Source organism: Artemia franciscana, chromosome 9, assembly GCF_032884065.1.
Source record: "Artemia franciscana chromosome 9, ASM3288406v1, whole genome shotgun sequence".
In the NCBI taxonomy this organism is placed as follows: domain Eukaryota; kingdom Metazoa; phylum Arthropoda; class Branchiopoda; order Anostraca; family Artemiidae; genus Artemia; species Artemia franciscana.
Window position 1 is genome coordinate 44,284,795 of NC_088871.1, and position 20,289 is coordinate 44,305,083.

The 20,289-nt window shown below is 33.8% G+C and overlaps 1 protein-coding gene across 1 annotated transcript in view; it reads right to left on the reverse strand.

The window, feature by feature from the left end:
- Positions 1-20,289, reverse strand: part of LOC136031457 (ubiquitin carboxyl-terminal hydrolase 24-like) — a 134,273-nt gene that overhangs the window by 107,496 nt on the left and 6,488 nt on the right. Inside the window, exons 3-5 of the mRNA XM_065711072.1 lie at positions 18,558-18,769; positions 15,235-15,360; positions 3,974-5,918 (exon numbers count right to left, since the gene is read on the reverse strand). Coding sequence (XP_065567144.1) covers positions 3,974-5,918; positions 15,235-15,360; positions 18,558-18,769 — 2,283 coding nt within the window. The remainder of the gene's footprint in view (positions 1-3,973; positions 5,919-15,234; positions 15,361-18,557; positions 18,770-20,289) is intronic.

A 20,289-nucleotide genomic window follows, 5' to 3' on the forward strand; every position in this document is an offset into this window, starting at 1 on the left:
GGCCTTAGCGTTCGAAGCAGCAGCATCTATTCTTGCAAAACAATTTGTGAAGAATTCTAGATGGCAGTAGAGTTGTTTTTCTACAAGAAAAAACACAACTGTTCGAACTTCTTAAGAAGTTCGATGATGTAGGATTGCACCGTCATCATCACTTATTAAAACACAGTGGGCCCTGCGTACATTCCTGACCTAGGCATATGATAGATTGAAGCAGCAGCATCTATTCTTGCAAAATCAATTTGCAAGAATTTTAGATGGCAGTGGAGTCGCTTTCTACAAGAAAATCAATGCTGATCGAACTTCTTAAGGGAATTAGGGAGCTATAGAAGTAAGTAATACAATTGAGAAGAGAAGAAAATACTCTAGAAGTCCGTAGCAAACATAAAATACTGAGACACATCTTCCAGAAGATCAAAATACACTTATTTCATCTTTAAATACGAAATTTCAGATTAAACGAAAAAAAAAACTTGTCCAGCTAAGAAGACTCATAGTGGAGATACATGTCAGGTGTTATACGTGCTAGATAGCTTCTATATTCGTTTCTTTTCCACGGTAATAAAATTTCAAACTAAAATAGCCACAGTTGTGGTGTTTCAAATTTCTTTTAAAATAGTTATGGATGTTCTCTATCCTGATGCCACCTTTCTCAGTTTTGAGTTTTTTTGGCTTTTGTCCAAATTCTATAGAAAGTAATAAGACCGGACACTAGTTGTGCAAAAAAACTCTAGAAATATGTAGCGAACATAAAGCATTGAGGCAAATCTTCCAGAAGACCAAAATACACATATTTCATTTTGAAAGACGAAATTTCACACTAAAAAAAAAAAAAATTGTCCAGCTAAGAAGACTCATAATGGAGATAAATGTAAAATGTCACACGTGCTACATAGCTTCTCCATTAGTTTCTTCTTTCATAGTACTAGAAATTTCAAAATAAAATAGCCACAGTCGAGGGTGTTTCAACTGTCTTTTAAAATAATTATGGAAGTTCGTTATCCTGGTCCCACCTTTCTAAGTTTTAAGTTTTTTTTTTGGCTTTTGTCCAAATTCTAAAGAGAGAAATTAGAATCCAGACACTAGTTGTGGAACAAACTCTAGGAATCTGTAGCAAACATAACACTGAGACACATCTTCCAAAAGATCAAAATACACTTATTTCATTTTGAAAGACAAAATTTCAGATTAAAACGAAGTTTCTTTTTTTTATAGTACTAAAAATTTCAAACTAAAATAGCCACAGTCGAGGGTGTTTCAACTGTCTGTTAAAATAGTTATGGATGTCCGTTATCCTGGTACCGCCTTTCTCAGTTTTAAGTTATTTTTTTTTGGCTTTTGTCCAAATTCTAAAGAAAGCAATTAGAACAGACACTAGTTGTGCAACAAGACGTACCTAAAGTATGTGGAAACATTCAAGCACCTACTTACACCAACCCACACATATCCTAAATGTCGAATGTCATACGTGCTACATAGCTTCTCCATTAGTATATATATATATATATATATATATATATATATATATATATATATATATATATATATATATATATATATATATATATATATATATATATATATATATATATATATAAAAATATACACTACATATATACTATTGGATATAGAATATACACTAAAATATAATGCGATATATAATATATACCCTTGTAACATGTAAAAGTTCGCGCTTCTACCCACACAAATGCAAAGTTTACAGTTTATTCGGATTAACCCAATATATTTTGTACATACCAACTTATAACAAGGCAGGCGAGAGGTATAACTCGATACGTCTACTTTAAGGCCATTCGATACTCTTAAAAATCCTTTTGCGAGTCTCAGCGTTGGCAAAGACAAAGGGGTCATTAGCGATTTTTTGTCAACACCGCGGGGAATTCCCAATGCAATTTGAGTAAAAAAAAAAACTGATAGGGGATCTTAAACGTGTCAACAGTTCGAAAAGGTAACAAGGGGCTTGTTTGAAATAGAGAAAAAATATTGTTTTTACCGATCTTTAAGCAAACCACTGTCTATTCAATGTACATACAGCATAAACAATACGTACCCTGTGGGCATGGTTTTGAATCAAAGTGAGTACCACCACATGAAACCCCCAAAGCCGTCAAATTACTCAAATGATACTTCCTTTGAGCTGATTTTTAACATTTTCCATACAGGTATGCTATAATATTTTTAGGGACAACCCTTGCCTAAACTTTAAAAGAAAATTCGGCTCCATTTAATCAAAGCAAATAGATTTATAATTTCTAATGATGAACATTTCAATAAATCTGAATATTTTTATCTCCTGCACGAAACGGGAGAAGTTAAATGATTGTTCTAAGATTTCCGGGAAAGTAGCTGTCGGCTTTTAGTTTTGTCGTTTATACAGGTCTCTTATCCAAGTTAAGGCCAGATCGGCCAATCAATTCTAAATAACTTGGGCATTCAAACTAAAAAAAAAGTTTATAATGGACGAGATAGGGGATTTTTTAAGGTACCGAATCCTCTCAATCCCTATTTTTCTAACCATTATTAACTGTTAAATAACTCCTAAAATCAATCCACAAGGCCGACAACAAATTTAAAGCGATTCCTTAAAGTAACACATACTCTAAACACAAGAACGATTACAACAACAACAACAACAATAACAGCTCTAACAAAGAGAAAGAGGAAGAGGGAAAAGAATACACAGCCTATATATTATATATTGCATATAATGAAATATAATATAATATATAGCTTTCGCACATGCAAACAATCGCGCGCACATCTGCACCAATACACACGAACCCTAACCCTGCATTCAATAAGTAACTGCAATTAATCACAATAACTTATTAAATAAGTGTAATTACTGTACACTATTGAACATGGTATCATTTCTTTAAAAAAAAAACTAATTAAACTAAGTAAAAAACTAATTAAAAACTAAAGAAACTAATTAAAAATATCGAAAGTATAACAGTTCAAAATAGGAATGAAAACTTTTAATCGACAGTGAACAGATTTAGAATTTTCAACTGGATATTTCGAACACATATACAGTATTCATCATCAGCAGTAAAACAGTATAACAGTTTAAAATAGGGATGAAACTTTTTAATTGACAGTGAACAGATATAAAATTTTTAGCTGGATATTTCGAACACATATACAGTGTTCATCATCAGCCGTAGAACTGGTTACTGCTGATGATGAACACTGTACATGTGTTCGAAATTAAAAGGTTTGTTTAAACCTTTCGATTAAAAGGTCGATTAAAGTTCATCCCTATTTTGAACTGTTATACTTTCGTCATGGAAAGGCAGTGGGGTCTTCGAAATTATCTAAATTAAAATATTGGTAGCTTATACTAACAGCAAGGCTTTGTCCAGGGGGGTCTGGTTTTGACCCCTCCCCCCCCCCCGAAATTTTGTCCATCTCATAAAAAAAATTAATAAAAATGCATAAAAAAATTGGCTATGCGTTTTCATTGTAACCTATCCCCCCCCCCCCCATGAACAAACAAAATCCTGGATGCACCAATGAGTGACATATAAATATACTAAGAATTTTCTATGCGTTAAAGGATGAATTGCACCTTACTGAGCTCTGAAGCACAGTAAGCATATAATTTACTACAACTAGTTTCTTCTTTTAAAAACACTTGAATAATTAGAATTGCCTCATGAACACCAAAAATTCCACAAAAATCAATATGACAAAGGGTAGGTAAGGTTATACGCCTGCTTTCCCTTTCTGGGAGAGATAGACTAGGATAAGATGCGCAGTAGGCTTAAGTATGTACTTTTGAATGCAACTCAATAGCTGCGATTACCTATTAAACTGAATAAATAAAAAAAATCAGCTACAATAAGCTGATTGAACGCCAGGTATATAATACACAACGATAAGCAAAATACTAACTAGAGAAGTTTCTTAAGGAAGAAGTAATATAAGAGCTTGAATGAAGAATTTGCTTTACCTTTGTATGATGCTCCGTGCGGCAAGACAGCCCTTGGCGACAGATGACCCTCTTCAATACCAACAATGTATTTTTCAAGAAGTATTAGCAGACGTACAATTTGCTGAACATAGCACTCTTTCATCGCTTCAGGTAAAGCTGAGAAGCATTTTAAAGTTGACGACAAATTCTCCCCCTCTTTTAAACCCATACTGGACTCAAGTCGTTTGTAGCATTCATTGATGAACCGTTGATGCAACCTTACTGAATCCTTCTTCAACTTTGAATCCAAACTGTGGTAAACACACTCATGAATGATAAAAATAGTCTCTTCTGCTACTTCGTCATCGCGACAGAGCAAAGCAACTTGCCAAAAAAATTCAATGCCAGTAGGCTCAAGTTTATCAACAACAAGAGTATTGTTATAACGCCGGAATTTTTCCTCTGTAACATTTACACTTTCAAAATACATCCTAAGACAATGAAAACCTCGCATTGTCAAAGATACCGGATCAAGAGATAAAAGTTTTTCTTTAAAAAGTTGAACCTGAGTCGATGCTTCTAGATCTGGTAAGCACTCATTAAACCATTCAAAACAGGTCTCACGATCACTCTCACAAGCATCTGGATTTGTGACTAATGTATCCCACAGCTCTTTACAGAGAGTCCATGGAAAATCTAGGCGTATTTCTTTTAGCGCATAATCTATAGCCTGTAGGTGCACATGAAGTATCTGCTGATGTGTGAACTTCATTTCAACCATGGTCTTGGGCGTGAGCAACGTATTCTGAGAATGGGCGGACATGACAGCCATCTTATGAGATTTCATTAAACTTTTAGTGAAGAGACTTATCAAATCATGCTGACGGTTTAAATTCATTATTGTTGTTCTCTCAGCTTTATAATACTGATCTCTTCCTCCGGTTAAATTCTTTAAAAGGTTTTGCAAATACAAAACTGATATATATACATTCCTGCCCTCTTTGATGTTATCCATGCAATGGGTCATATACAGCTGACGGATATTCTCTTTAGCAGGGAGTTCAGACAAAATGGACGAATGAGCATCCAAACCTCGTAAAATTAAGTTTGGTGGCAGCGAATTACAATGAATCATCTCCCAAAGAACTTCTAAGACACGAGGGCTGGTTTTATTGTAACGCCCTTCTTTACCAATTTGTGATAATAAATTTACTAGCCGCTCTTTATTCCTATCCCCAGACATTTTCCATTTGTCTTGTATCAAAAATAACAGGTGTTCAAATAGCTCTGGGACAAACTTAGCAGATGCTGGTGCAATAATTCCGTAAATGTTGTCAACAGCTTGGTACGAGGTCTGTCGATCCGCTAAAGCCCAGATATGAGTCAAATCTTCTTTTGACAATTTCGGCCCCAAGAATTCAAGTAAATTCTTAATTCTTTCAGTATACTGAATATGATCTATATTACCTTCAAGTGCTATGGTCATAACCTTATTTTTGGCAATCCATTCAAGTACTTTGTCAGCTGGTATGACTCCTTTTTTATAGCTGGCTAAGCCTGATTCCTCAACAAATTTTGAAACCTCTTTCAACGCATTCATCCTCGTCGCAAAGTGAGGTATTTTCATCATTTTCAGTACGATCTCCAGCCTCATATCATCAATATTTACATTCTGAGTCGGGTACATTGTACCACAGAGGCACTTGAGTGCCACCAAGACATCAAGAGCAGCTGCCACATTTTTTGACTTTAAATCTTTCTCGTCCAATTTCTTCACAGCATTGAATGCTTTGGACATACAGGTACCTAGATAGGGCTTAATCTTTATTGGGTTTAAAAATTCTGCACATTTACTAAAAGGTTGAAGTAAAGCGTCCATTTGCTCAAAATCCAAGTCGTCTTTTGCAAAAACATTTTGAATGGCCTGAAAGCCATCTTTGCTTCCAAAATAGTTTAAAATATCAACCAACCATCCATAAGGGTCCTGAAAAAAAAAACGAAATGAATTACAAAAAAAAAGTCAACGGAACGAGGACTACATCGTATAAGCAGCAAAAGAGAATACAAAATCTATTATATTAATTTTTATATTATATTATTAATTATTTTATACTATACATTATTAGTTCTTATATTAATTTTTATAATACAGATTAGAATATTATAAACTTTATATAGTTTGACATCATACCCCAGAGTGTTACATCATTTCACAGATGAAGATACAGTTTTGGTCAGAAACTGCACTTTGATCTTTTTTTTCATATTTCATGCTTTCATACTTAGAAAATACATACTTAGAAAACAGAAAATACATAGATACATACTTAGATACATACTTACATACATACATACATACTTAGAAATACATACTTAGAAAATACACTAGATACAGCATTTTCTTTTCAAATGAGCCTTCAAACAACTCTATGATGTTTTGCGCCCCACTAGCGGCGATAGAAAAGAAAAAGAGAGACAAGAGGAAACACATCACTGCTTCCGATACGAAAAAGCAACTTTCTTTATTGCTCAAGATGGAAAAATATAGTTCTCCTAAATGATTTTCGGGTATGGTGATTCAACTGAAGCAGTTTACAATTCTGCCCGACATCATTTTTATTGGGTTAAATATTATTCCATAAATTTGTCTTCTCAACAAACTTTTACCATTAAGTTTAATCGAAATAATAGCTGTCATTGCTAAACCAGATTAAAATGGCGATTCTTTCTGACTCAGCATTTTTTTTTCAAAATACGTTTTTAAATTTTCTGTTGCTAAGGCTAGGTTCCCTTCTTCACTCGGTTGCCCATAAGGGGCAAGTATGAAAATGTAATAATTTGTATTTTTCTTTAAGAAGGATAGTCGCAGAGGCGCTTTCATTTATTTGCCTGTTTTTTTCCCAGGGGAAAAGATATTGAGCCAGTGGTCAAAGAATATTGGGAGAGCTCATTCTAATTCAAATTAATAATTCTAGTTTACATATTACAGTGCAGTGGCTCACCAGCTCTTAAAAGGTATATGCAGTCAAGGCATGCGAGAGGATTTTTTGCGGGGGGGGGGCAATAAAAAGCGAATTTTATTTTATAATTTGAACAAGAAGTGCCCAGAAATTCGGGCAACCAAGATCTCATTTAGTTTATACATTTCGGTCAGTATTAAATCTCATCGAAGAAAAAGCCATTTTTGCTCTTGTCCTCCCATGTACTTTCATTTGATTACAGACCGGATGACCGAGTTCTTCTGTGATGATACTTAGGGAGCCTGCTGGACGAGCGAAGTCCTCGGTTAGATCTCTGTATTTAATCTGATTTCTCTATTCAGATTTTTTTTTTTTTCAAAAAATCTTACTTTATCTAAAAAATCGTTCCTTCAAAAAGTATTTCTAGGGAAATAGATAAATAGCCTCGAGGATGATTCAACTTTCAATCACACAAACGAAGATATAAAAATGTATTGGATAAGTTTTCAAAGACAGAAAAAGTAAAAAGAAACGCATGAATATTTGCAAATTTTTTACCTTAAAATAATATTTTCAAGAAATGTCATCAAAATATAGGGGATAGGGGCAAGTATTTTTTCGATATTTATTAGAGGAGATAAAAAAAATATAGAGTATTTTCAAAATCTAGTGGGGACGAGAGATAGGCATAGTATCGCCCTAAAGTCTTACTAGTCTTTTCTCTTACTAGCAAGATTTGTCATTGTAAAGTATGAATCGTTATGAAAAAATTTATGTCCTAAAAGATTTGCCAAAGATTCAAAAGAGCAAGATAAAAGCATTAAAAAGCTTGATTAAAAAAGGTTTCCTTCCAAAAAAAACTATAAAGCAAAAATGAGTTTTTTTTTCCTGTAATAAATTTTCAAGACTAAAAATGAAAGTGTGTGGTAGTCATGACGAATCATGTAGCCATTCAAAGAAAACTTTATAAATCTCATGACAACCCAACACTTTTATTTTGGTCTCAAAATTTTCAATTTTGTAGCGCAAAAATTTTTTTTTTCGTTTTAGCGCATTTGGAGATAAAAGGCGCTCTTCACAATTGTTTTTTCCTTTTTTTTTGTTTCTTTGTTTATAAAGAAAATGGATAAAATTATATTGTTAATATTATCAAAACACATAGAATGAAGCATATGGAGGGGGCAGGGCCATCACATTTGGGGGAGTAAAGAAAAAAGTCAGTAGAATTGTGGCGCTTCTCGCCACGATTCTTCCAACGCCGCTAAAATTCTTTGTTCGGTTCAATAAAGACCACGAAAATACTGATACGCCATTTACAAAACTTTCGAACTTGGTCGGTAAACGCAGCAGTTTTACCGACTCATACCGTGATTCTACAGATGGGGCTACAATTTTGCATTTGGTTAAATAAACAACATTAAAATAGTGACATGATGTGTAACGAAATCTAAATCTCGGTTGATAAATGCAGCGATTTTACCGACTCGTGCAGTGATTTTAAGTATTGTATTGGAAACGGACATTATACTAATTATTGACAAGAAAATAGTGACAAAATAGTAAAAATGACCAGTCAGACGGTAAAATCTCTTGCCCCCCCCCCCCAAAAAAAAATATTTTAGCTAGTAACGACACTGGGGAGGGGTCAAAATCAGAAATACTCGTATATGCGCTTTTAGTCTATTCTTTCCGACGAGGGATGTCTTCAGAATTATATAAACCTAATAGTTACGACTTGCAAAATGCATGGGGCAATCATGATATATTTTAGAACTATCCTGATACAAGTTTTTATCCGTCATGACCGTCCAAAGTTATCATTTTTAACTTAAAAATTTCAATCTTCCGGATACCGGTAGGTCTCTCATTTTAGTGCATTTAAAGACTTTCTTTTACGCTTTCGGATTTTTTTTGTCTTTATTTTTATTTTTCATTTGTATACAAAATACATAAAAATCACTTTCATTGTAATTAAACAACAACGTGATGATCACGCATTCGTGCACTTATCACCCAGCCTTTCTTATTCAAATGTTGGGGTTTTGTTCTCCAATTTATGTATTCTAGCCCTTGCTTGTTCGTTTTGAAGAGAACTGCACTGCTCACTGCACTTTCGTGCACTGATCACCCAGCATTTCTTTTTCGAATCTTGTGCTTTTGTTCTTTGATTCTTGTACTCATTTGTTAGTATGAGTAATCATTGCACTACAAACTTTCGTGCAAGAAAGTTTGCGCTCACTTTCGTGAGCTCACTGCACTTTCGTGCACTGATCCCGCAGCATTTCTTTTTCGAATTTTGTGGTTTTGTTCTTTGATTTATATATGCTCGTACTTTGTTTCTTCGTATTGAACAGAATTGCACTGCTCACAGCACTTTCGTGCACTGATCACCCAGCATTTCTTATTCAAATGTTGGGGTTTTGTTCTCCAATTTATGTATTCTAGCAATTGCTTGTTCGTTTTGAAGAGAACTGCACTGCTCACTGCACTTTCGTGCACTGATCACCCAGCATTTCTTTTTCGAATCTTGTGGTTTTGTTCTTTGATTCTTGTACTCATTTGTTCGTATGAGTAATCACTGCACTGCAAACTTTCGTGCAAGAAAGTTTGCAGTCACTTTCGTGAGCTCACTGCACTTTCGTGCACTGATCACCCAGCATTTCTTATTCAAATGTTGGGGTTTTGTTCTCCAATTTATGTATTCTAGCAATTGCTTGTTCGTTTTGAAGAGAACTGCACTGCTCACTGCACTTTCGTGCACTGATCACCCAGCATTTCTTTTTCGAATCTTGTGGTTTTGTTCTTTGATTCTTGTACTCATTTGTTCGTATGAGTAATCACTGCACTGCAAACTTTCGTGCAAGAAAGTTTGCAGTCACTTTCGTGAGCTCACAGCACTTTCGTGCACTGATCACCCAGCATTTCTTTTTCGAATTTTGTGGTTTTGTTCTTTGATTTATATATGCTCGTACTTTGTTTCTTCGTATTGAACAGAATTGCACTGCTCACAGCACTTTCGTGCACTGATCACCCAGCATTTCTTTTCCGAATTTTGTAGTTTTGTTCTTTGATTTATATATGCTCGTACTTTGTTTGTTCGTATTGAAGAGAATCGTCATTGCAACTGTTTGTTCGCACTGAATAGAACTGCACCTTGATGCACTGATCACCTAGTAAGTCTCGAAATACACTGCTTACTACAGTTACGTGCACTGATCTTTCAGCATTTCTTTTTCTAATTTTGGAGTTTTGGTCTTTAATTTATGTATTCTCGTACTTGCTTGTTCGTATTAAAAGGAACTACACTGCTCACTGCACTTTTGTACACTGATCACCTAGTACGTCTCACTGATCATCAAACAAGTACGTGCACTGATCATCCGGCATTTCTTTTTCTAATTTTGGGGTTTTGGTCTTTAATTTATGTATTCTTGTACATGTTTGTTCGCATTGAAAAAAACTGCACTTTCGTGCACTGATCACCTAGTACGTCTCGAACAACACTGCTTACTGCAGTTACGTGCACTGATCATCCTGCATTTCTTTTTCTAATTTTGGGGTTTTGGTCTTTAATTTATGTATTCTTGTACATGTTTGTTCGCATTGAAAAAAACTGCACTTTCGTGCACTGATCACCTAGTACGTCTCGAACAACACTGCTTACTCCAGTTGCGTGCGCTGATCATCCGGCATTTCTTTTTCTAATTTTGGAGTTTTGGTCTTTAATTTATGTATTCTTGTACATGTTTGTTCGCATTGAAAAGAACTGCACTACTCACTGCATTTTCGCGCACTGATCACCTAGTACGTCTCGAACTACACTGCTTACTGCAGTTACCTGAACTGATCATCCGGCATTTCTTTTTCTAATTTTGGGGTTTTGGTCTTTAATTTATGTATTCTTGTACATGTTTGTTCGCATTGAAAAGAACTGCACTTTCGTGCACTGATCACCTAGTACGTCTCAAACTACACTGCTTAGCCTACTGCAGTCACGTGCATTGATCATCCGGCATTTCTTTTTCTAATTTTGGGGTTTTGGTCTTTAATTTATGTATTCTTGTACATGTTTGTTCGCATTGAAAAGAACTGCACTTTCGTGCACTGATCACCTAGTACGTCTCAAACTACACTGCTTAGCCTACTGCAGTCACGTGCATTGATCATCCGGCATTTCTTTTTCTAATTTTGGGGTTTTGGTCTTTAATTTTATGTATTCTTGTACTGCACTACTCACTGCACTTTCGTGCACTGATCACCTAGTACGTCTCCATTGTCTTTTTCTTTTGTCTTTCCTGGAATTCATCCAATTTTTTTTACATCTTGCCATTTTGGCTGAAGAACGATAATAATTAATATTTCTTTGATGTTCTTATTAAAATAACTCTAATAGCTTCTTTTCCCTATGTGGATCAGTTGCAACTATTGTATTTATTAATATTGATAGTGGTTTTATTTGTTTTTTAGTTTAGTATTTTTTCCTTTTACCTTGTACTGAAGACGCCTAATTTACATACAGGCGAAATATATGTGTTGTTCTAGTCTTTCATCTCTTTTTTCTCTACTGGCCGCAGTCTCATTTGATGTTTTTTCTCTTTTTTTCATTGAGTTTTATCTCTCTTTGTCGTTTGTTGAATAGTTCTACTTCAACTTTCAGTAAGAATGGACATTTTTGTCTTGATTAAGAGTACATAAAACAATAGTTGGTAGTAGCATACGTTTTCAAAATATTTTTTTTAGATAGCTTTAATCAATTTTTTTGAGGAGCGGCATTTGAAGGCAAAACAATGGACATGGACCCTTGTTTCTAATTTTAATTATTCCTCTGCAGAGAGCCAAAATCAAAACATGCATTGATTCAAAAACGTTGAGTTTTTTACTGTTTTAAAATGTAGAGTTAAGAGAAAGAGTCAAACTTTAGCGTAAAGAGCGGGGCGTTGAGAAGGAAAAGCCCCTTTCATATACGGAGTAATTTCTGTTCGTTTTAAGTTTTAATGTCGCTCCTTACTTTCATTTAAAAAACTTTTTTTTTTATTTAATTTCTGAACGTTTTTGAATCAATGCATGTTTTGATTTTGGCTCTCCGCAGAGGAATAACTAAAACGAAATTTGTATATTATTTTTTTTGGCTAAATGGCTTTCTCATAATTTTGATCGAATGGTTTTGAGAATATATATATATATATATATATATATATATATATATATATATATATATATATATATATATATATATATATATATATATATATATATATATATATATATATATATATATATATATATATATATATATATATATATATATATATATATATATATATATATATATATATATATATATATATATATATATATATATATATATATATATATATATATATATATATATATATATATATATATATATATATGACGAGGGGTTCGCCCCCTCGTCAGTACCTCGCTCTTTACACTAAAGCTTAAATTTTGTCCCAATTCATTAAGAATGACCCCTGAATCACAAAAGCCGCAGAATAAATAGTTGAAATTACTAAAAATACTTTGGCGTAAAGAGCGAGGTATTAGGAAAAGGTGAGCCCCTCATATGGGTAATAATTCTGTTCGTTTTAAGTTTTAATGCTGCTGCTTACTTCCAGCTGAAAAAAAACTTTTTCATTGTTTTTTTAAGTAATGCTGGTAAATCCTGCGCTCCCTTCATGGAAATTTTCTTCCCCCATGACAAATTCCTCGATGGAAAGTTCCCCCAGCATATTCCCCTCTTCTCAACCCCTGCCTCCAACCAAAAAATCCTCCTGAAAACGCCTGTACACTTCCCAATAACCAAATAACCATTACTACATGTAAGCATTGGTCAAAGTTTTGAACTTGTAACCCCTCCCACGGGGACTGTGGGGGAGTAAGTCGTCCTCAAAGACATAGTTATAAGGTTTTTCGACTACGCTGAATAAAATGGCTATCTCAGAATTTTGATCCGTTGACTTTGGGAAAATAATTAGCGTGAGAGGGAGCCTAGGTGCCCTCCAATTTTTTTGGTCACTTAAAAAGGGCACTAGAACTTTTCATTTCCGTTAGAATGACCCCTCTCGCAACATTCTAGGACAACTGGGTCGATACGATCACCCCTGGGAAAAAAAAACAAAAAAAAAAAAAACAAATAAACACGCATCCTTGATCTGCCTTCTGACAAAAAATATAAAATTCCACATTTTTGTAGATAGGAGCTTGAAACTTCTACAATAGGGTTCTCTGATGCGCTGAATCTGATGGTGTTATTTTCGTTAAGATTTTATGACTTTTAGGGGGTGTTTCTCCCTATTTTCTAAAATAACGCAAATTTTCTCAGGCTCGTAACTTTTGATGGGTAAAACTAAACTTGATGAAACTTATATATTTAAAATCAGCATTCAAATGCGATTCTTTTGGTGTAGCTATTGGTACCAAAATTCGATTTTTTAGACTTTTGGTTACTATTGAGCCGGGTCGCCCCTTACTACAGTTCGTTACCACGAACTGTTTGATAGACGACGAGGCGGCTAAATAAAAGCTAAGTATATCGGTTTTGATTCAAATGTCTCTTTTCATTATTATTCTCTTTTCAATTCCACTTTTTTCTATTTTCATTTTTTTTATATTTCTCTGACGCAAAAGACAGCTAAAAAGGGACCAGGACATAAAACTATTCTCTAAGAACCAAGACTCTTAATCCTGGTTTGTCAAATTTGATTTTATCTTATAATTTTTTTAATATAGTATTTTAAGCTAGATTCTTTTCTTATAATTTTGTTTATCAACATTATTTTCAAATATGCAGGCTGCAAACCCATAATCCTTTATCAACAGAAAAAATAAGGATAATATAAAAGTTAGATTATTAAGTTAACATATACTATAAAGTAAAATATAACAATGAAAAACGTCATACTAAAAAGAAAGGGACGAACAAAAGCGGGGACGGAAACTTGAAGTAGATTATAACATTGAAAATAACTAGATAAGAATCAGAAAATGACTAAAAATAACATAAAAAGAAAATAAAACTCCGAACAAAAAAGGAAGGAAAAAGAGGAGAAAAGGAAAGCTTGAGTAGATTAACATAAAAAATAGCTAGAAAATAACAAGAAAAGAGAAAAAAACGCCATACAAAAAAAAAATGGAAGAAAGGAAGAACAGGAGAAGAGAAGGCAAGTTGGAATAGATCAAACAAGCATTTCTCTCTCGTCTTTTTTCATGGTTCTCTTACCGTCAGTAAGATGGAACTATGGAGAAACAAAGAAAGAAATGAAAAAAAAAATATCAGTTGCGCCCTTTTATGCATATGTTATTTGTAGAAATCAGGGAAAGTAAATTTTTTTCATATCTATATCAAGGAAACAGCATTAAAGTACGAAGGACATTAAAAAAAAAATATATATATATTTAGCCCACTGGACACATCTTAGGTCTACTGATATCTGAAAATCTTAGTTTTTTAACATATCTCTTTTAGTTGTTTCGGAGAAGAAGCATCACATCTGTGTCAGTGTTGCCACGTTGAACCGAGAAAATAAATAAGCTGAACTAAATGGTTAATCGGTTGATTCCCAAAGACAACCCCACCTTCAAAGGAAAATTACACCATTTTACCAAAATCTTATGCTATTTTCACCAAAAACAGACAACAGTTATATTCGCGTAATATTTTTTCCGCCTAGCCAATAGTTTGAATTCCAAAAACCAATGCCTTTATTTGGTGCCATTTGTCATGTTGAATTCTCAATTCTTACTAATTTTTAGAATTTATGTATATAAGATTCCACTGAACCAATCAAGACAATTAAGCTTTGTTATCACTGCCCTTGGTACTTCAATAACCCTTTATAATCTATTTCTAGCTGTGCTGGAGATAGAAAAAAGGAAACAATCCCAAAGTTATAACTTCAAGTATTTTAAACTCTAATGGCGGTACATACGGTATCAGTATTAAAAACTTTTTAGTAATTTAGTGCTTAAAAGCCTATAATAATCAAAATTATATAAAATATTACTCCATATAAATAATAACAACAATAATACCGACAAATAATAATAAGTATACCAAAATATTAATAATAAAATAATACTTCACATTTTTAATTTAAAAATTAGAAGAAAAAAAAATTAAAAATGAATGCCCTAACGGCGCCAATACAGTTATTCACAGATTCAAGAAGATATCCTTTAATGTATCATAGCCAATTGCATTTTTCGGAAACATTTGCAACATCAGCTTAGGAACCAGATATTCTAGACTTCCCTCTTTGGTAAGCCCAGGGAACGTAAGAAATTAAACACAAGACTTCAAGAGGAATTGAAGGTTACCTTAGAAGGATTACTTGGCGACAGAGCATAATACATGTTCGAGGAGCCAAAAGCTTCATCCCATTGCTCCGCATTTGCCAGTTGATTTCTGTTCTTGGCGTTATATTCACAATCGATATCAAGCGCCTGTAAAACAAATGATAAAGCCTTTCCTCCTTACAACTATTATTACAATACCAAATTATGTAAATAATTTACACAAAAATAGAAAAAAAAAAATCATTTATTGGTCCGACCTGACCTTTTCTTTCTTTGGAACGAGGAAAATATTTATGTTTTCAAAGCTACTTTTTTCGCAGACGTGAGAGAGAGATTTTCATTTAAATACGACTTTCACAGCGCGTGGCGCCGAATCATCGCTTTACGTTAGATATTACAGTCAGATAAAACTTGTCAAATAAAAAAGGAAAAACACATACACACAGTGTCAGACAGACACTTGTCTGATTTAAAAACTGATCATCAACTAAAAAATTGAGTCAATACAACAAATTCATTGATTAATGCATGTTTACAAATGCATGTATGAAACTCTTCCTGTAACTCTCGTGGATTGGTGGGAGAGGTTGAGGGATGGGGACTTTCTGGGAGTTAGGTCTTTGAGGTCAGGATCTTAAAGGTTGAAAGGGCGGGAGGGGGGGGGGAACTTGGAAACGGGGGTTTGTCATGGCTTTATTGTCGAACCTGGGTACAGAGGAGGTTTCTTCTCTCTGATAGGGTAGTGAGCTGGAAATACTTAAGAAGAAAGTGATATGAGAGTTTACCTTCACGATAGATAATTCTTAATGCTCACTTCTGGACTGACTCTATTGAATAAGATCGGGAAGTAGTTAAGCCAAAATGCCAAACCGGACAAGAATATTCAGGAACAGGGAGAATGAAACTTGTATAAATTCTTAAAAGGTGGAATGCAGGGCAAGAAAACTTGAAGAAAATCTTAGCGTAGAAAGTGCCAAATTAGCTTGCATTGTGATGTTAGTAACGTCACCTCCCACTTAAAATCGCTCGAGATACCCCGAGATACCAAGGAGTTTGCACTACTGTATGGACATCTCCGAAGGTATTGGTTGCTTGAATGAATGGGTACTCTTTAAGAAACTGATAGTCATGATATTTGACTTTTTGGCATTTACAGTCATGTCGGCCTGTGCAGCGTCACTGGAAATATCTTCCATGATTTCCATGGCGGAGCTCTTCAAATTTTTACGGCATTTTCCAGTAAGGACATGTCATCGACAAATTTCCAGCGGTCAGGGTGTTCAGTTGCAAGTCCATTTATCATAATCAGGAACAGGAGCGGGTCAAGGAGGGTACCCTGGGGCACACCACAGTAAACTGGAAGGAGATCTGAATAGACATTAAAAAAAAAATTCTGATTCGGTCAGCAGAAAAATTCTGTGAAAAATCTGATCGGCTGAATTAGCGGTGACTAAATCTTGGTAATAGCAACATCTCATTATGAATGAACCTTTTGGAAATGTCGAATGAACACTAACTTGTAAAAAATAAATCAACGACCTAAAAAAACAATATTCGAGTTACTATTCAGATCGAAGTTAAAAAATATGTTAAAACATATATAATCTATGCATATATAGATTATTTATGTTATGACCGTCGCTTACATGATTTTTATTCGAAAATCAAGGCGCTAAACAAATTTTCTTCAACTCGTTTTTTGAGGCCAGGAATATCAGCATGCCAGTCTTCAGAAAAAAATATATATATTTAGCCGACTTTGATCAAATTAACATATATGACCTTCTTTTGACAAAAAAAAATGATATTTAGCTGCACAAGATGGTAGAAAACGCCACTTTTTGGTGGCATGATCACTCTTAATCGCAGTTGCAGGGGTAGCTACAACCTAGTAAAGGACAAACCTCATAACAAGTTAAACTATTAATCATTTAACCCCATAAAATGCAAAGACATCTACTCACAAAAGTAGAGAAAAAAAAAGGAAAAAGAGTTAGAGCATGAATATTCCACAGAGTACAGGTAACTTATTAAGAGATGGAACTGGCGCTAGTGTCGACAAAACAAAGACAAAAATTACATTTACTATGTACATTACAATAAATTAATATATATGCCATGTGGTAACACAGTAAATTGATATTCTGGTTGGTGATACGAAGCCCCGGAATCAATCCCAGCTGCCTCAAGTCTGGGCTACAAGCCCCAGTAAAAAAACAAAAAACAGAAAAAAAAACAGCAACTGAAACGACAATTCGACCCCCTATGCGCCAGCAGTGGCCCTGGAGGATCTATATCCTTTTTTGATACGTATTACTTAAGTTTAATACGTATTACATATAATACGTAACACGTTAATATTTACGTTTTATATGTATAATATGTATTTAATGTGTTAATTGATTAATGATAAATAATATATAATGACATAAAGAACAAATAAATAATGAAAAAAAAAAACAGTAAGAAAGACTCAGCAACCGAAACGTGGATTCGACCCCCTATGCGCCAACAGTGGCCCTGGAGGATCTATATCCTTTTTTAATACGTGTTACTTAAGTTTAATACGTATTACGTATAATACGTAATACGTTAATATTACGTTTTATATGTATAATACGTATTTAATGTGTTAATTGATTAATGATAAATAATATATAATGACATAAATAATAAATAAAAAATGAAAAAAGCCCCAGTTGGAAAGACCCAGCAATTGAACCGTCAATTCGACCCCCTATGCACCAGCAGTGGCCCTGGAGAATCTATCTCCTTTTTTAATACGTATTGCTTATGTCTAATACGTATTACGTATAATTCGTTAAAAGTTTATATTACGTTTTATACGTATAATAGTATTAAATGCGTTAATTGATTAATCATAAATAAATAATAAATAAATAATGAAAAGTAACTGAAACGTCGATTCGACACACCTAATACGTAATATGTTTATATTACGTTTTATACGTATAATACGTATTTAAAACGTTAATTGATTAATGATAAATAATATATAATGACAAAAATAATAAATAAATAATGAAAAAAGCCCCAGTAAAAAAGACCCAGCAACTGAAAACGTTGATTCGACACCCTATGCGCCAGCGGCCATGGAGGATCTATATCTTTTTTTAGTATATATTACTTACGTTTAATACGTATTACGAATAATACGTTTATATTATGTTTTATACGTATAATACGTATTTGAGACGTTAATCGATTACTGACAAATAATCAACAGCAATGTTTTTAATTACTGAATGAACACCATCACATTATTATTTTTATCTGATTATCCCTAGTCCATTCCAAATAATATATGATGTACTTATGCTCACCAGTGCAAGAATATTCAACAGTTGATTAGGAACTGGATCGTGTTTCAAGCGAGGAACAAGAAAATCAATGAAGAGCTCTAACATTGTGTAGATCCCACGTTGAATTTCCCCTCCCCATCTTTTGACAGCATGTGAATCAAGAAGCTTCCGCATAGATTCAGGGAGACATCGCTCTACAAATCGCCGGCAATTCTCATCAGCTTCGTGCAGCCCTAGAGGAAAAGAGGCAGTTGCCAAAAAAAAATTTCATGAAGACTTTCATTCCGCACGAAATTAAACACGTATATAGTGTATATTAATTACATATGCATATTAATGTACATCACATACATACCGTACATACTTTCAAAAACGTTACTTAATCCCGGGATAGTCAAAGAAACATTCTTAAACATCATTCCTCTTAGGTGATTAATATCAGGTTATTTTCCCCTTACCAATAGAGATAATAGAAAAGGTTCCAGGACCGGCCAAGTGTTTAATTTCCCTTGATATATTTGCTTCAAGGGGTGGGGGTCTATTCAATAATTCTGCAACATTTGGATGTCTACAAAATAGTCGGACAAATCTTCAGAGATCCATTCTGACAGTTTGAGCTATGAAGAAAATCCCAAACTATAATTTAAGAGGGTATTTCCTATAGGCTTCAAAATAGGGGAGGTTTTCAAACCATCTTTTTACCTTCCTTGAGATTTTGTAACAAGGTTAGAAATTTTGAAGCATCATTATAGCAATACTGAATAGTTTACTGACAAAAATACTGAAATAAACATTATAAAAAATTACCCAAAAATCTAAGCAAAAGAGAAACGAAAATACAATTTAACATTCGACAAATTGGTAAAGAACCCTTTTATAAGGTTTATTTATAGTCTAGAATAGATTGTAGTGAACATTTTGAACCCAAATAATAAATAGCTTAAAGGTAGATATTAGGAAAATTTGTACCAACAATAAATTTAAAAATGGATTTCTGTAACAAAAAACTGCATTTATTAGTTTTCAGTAAGACGCGCGAAAGAACAGAATGGCTAGCCCCCAACCATTCCCCATAAATCCGTGAATCCAAGCAAAAGAGAAACGAAAACAAAATGAAAAACAAAAATGAAAACAAAATGAAAACAAAAAGAAACGAAAACGAAAAAAACGGCCTCTTCCTGGCTGAATGGCTTTGGAACAGAGATCAGCACCGCCGATAGGGACTGAGGAATTCAGTGTCATATTTTTTTAACAATTAGCCTACCAAAGTAATAATAATAAAAACAAATCATGATTTTTTATTCAAAATAATTAGTAACTAAGGAGAATACAAATTATTTTACAAACAGACACTTCTTAAGTCCTTGTCTTCCATGACACAGAAAGACCAATATTTTGAAATAAAAATTAAAAAAGCCGAAAAGGGCCAAAACTTAAAAGAAACAAGGACAGAAAAAATATTTAGGGCAGCTACTTATATTCCAGAAGGAAACACTTTTCTAAATATGAGACCATGAATAACTTTTATGTTTACAAGAAACAGCAGTCAGGTGGCTTCTCAGGGGCTATGCCTATAAATATCCTCACAAAAGACCTTGTAACATTTTTGATTTTTTTAGTGGCAACAATTTTTTTTAACTACATAACATAATCAATGGGTAGCAGAGCAAAAGAATTGCTTGCAAGTGTGAAATACAACAACAAAAATAACAGCAAATATGAGGTATAGGCTGTTGGAGGATAAAACCGTATA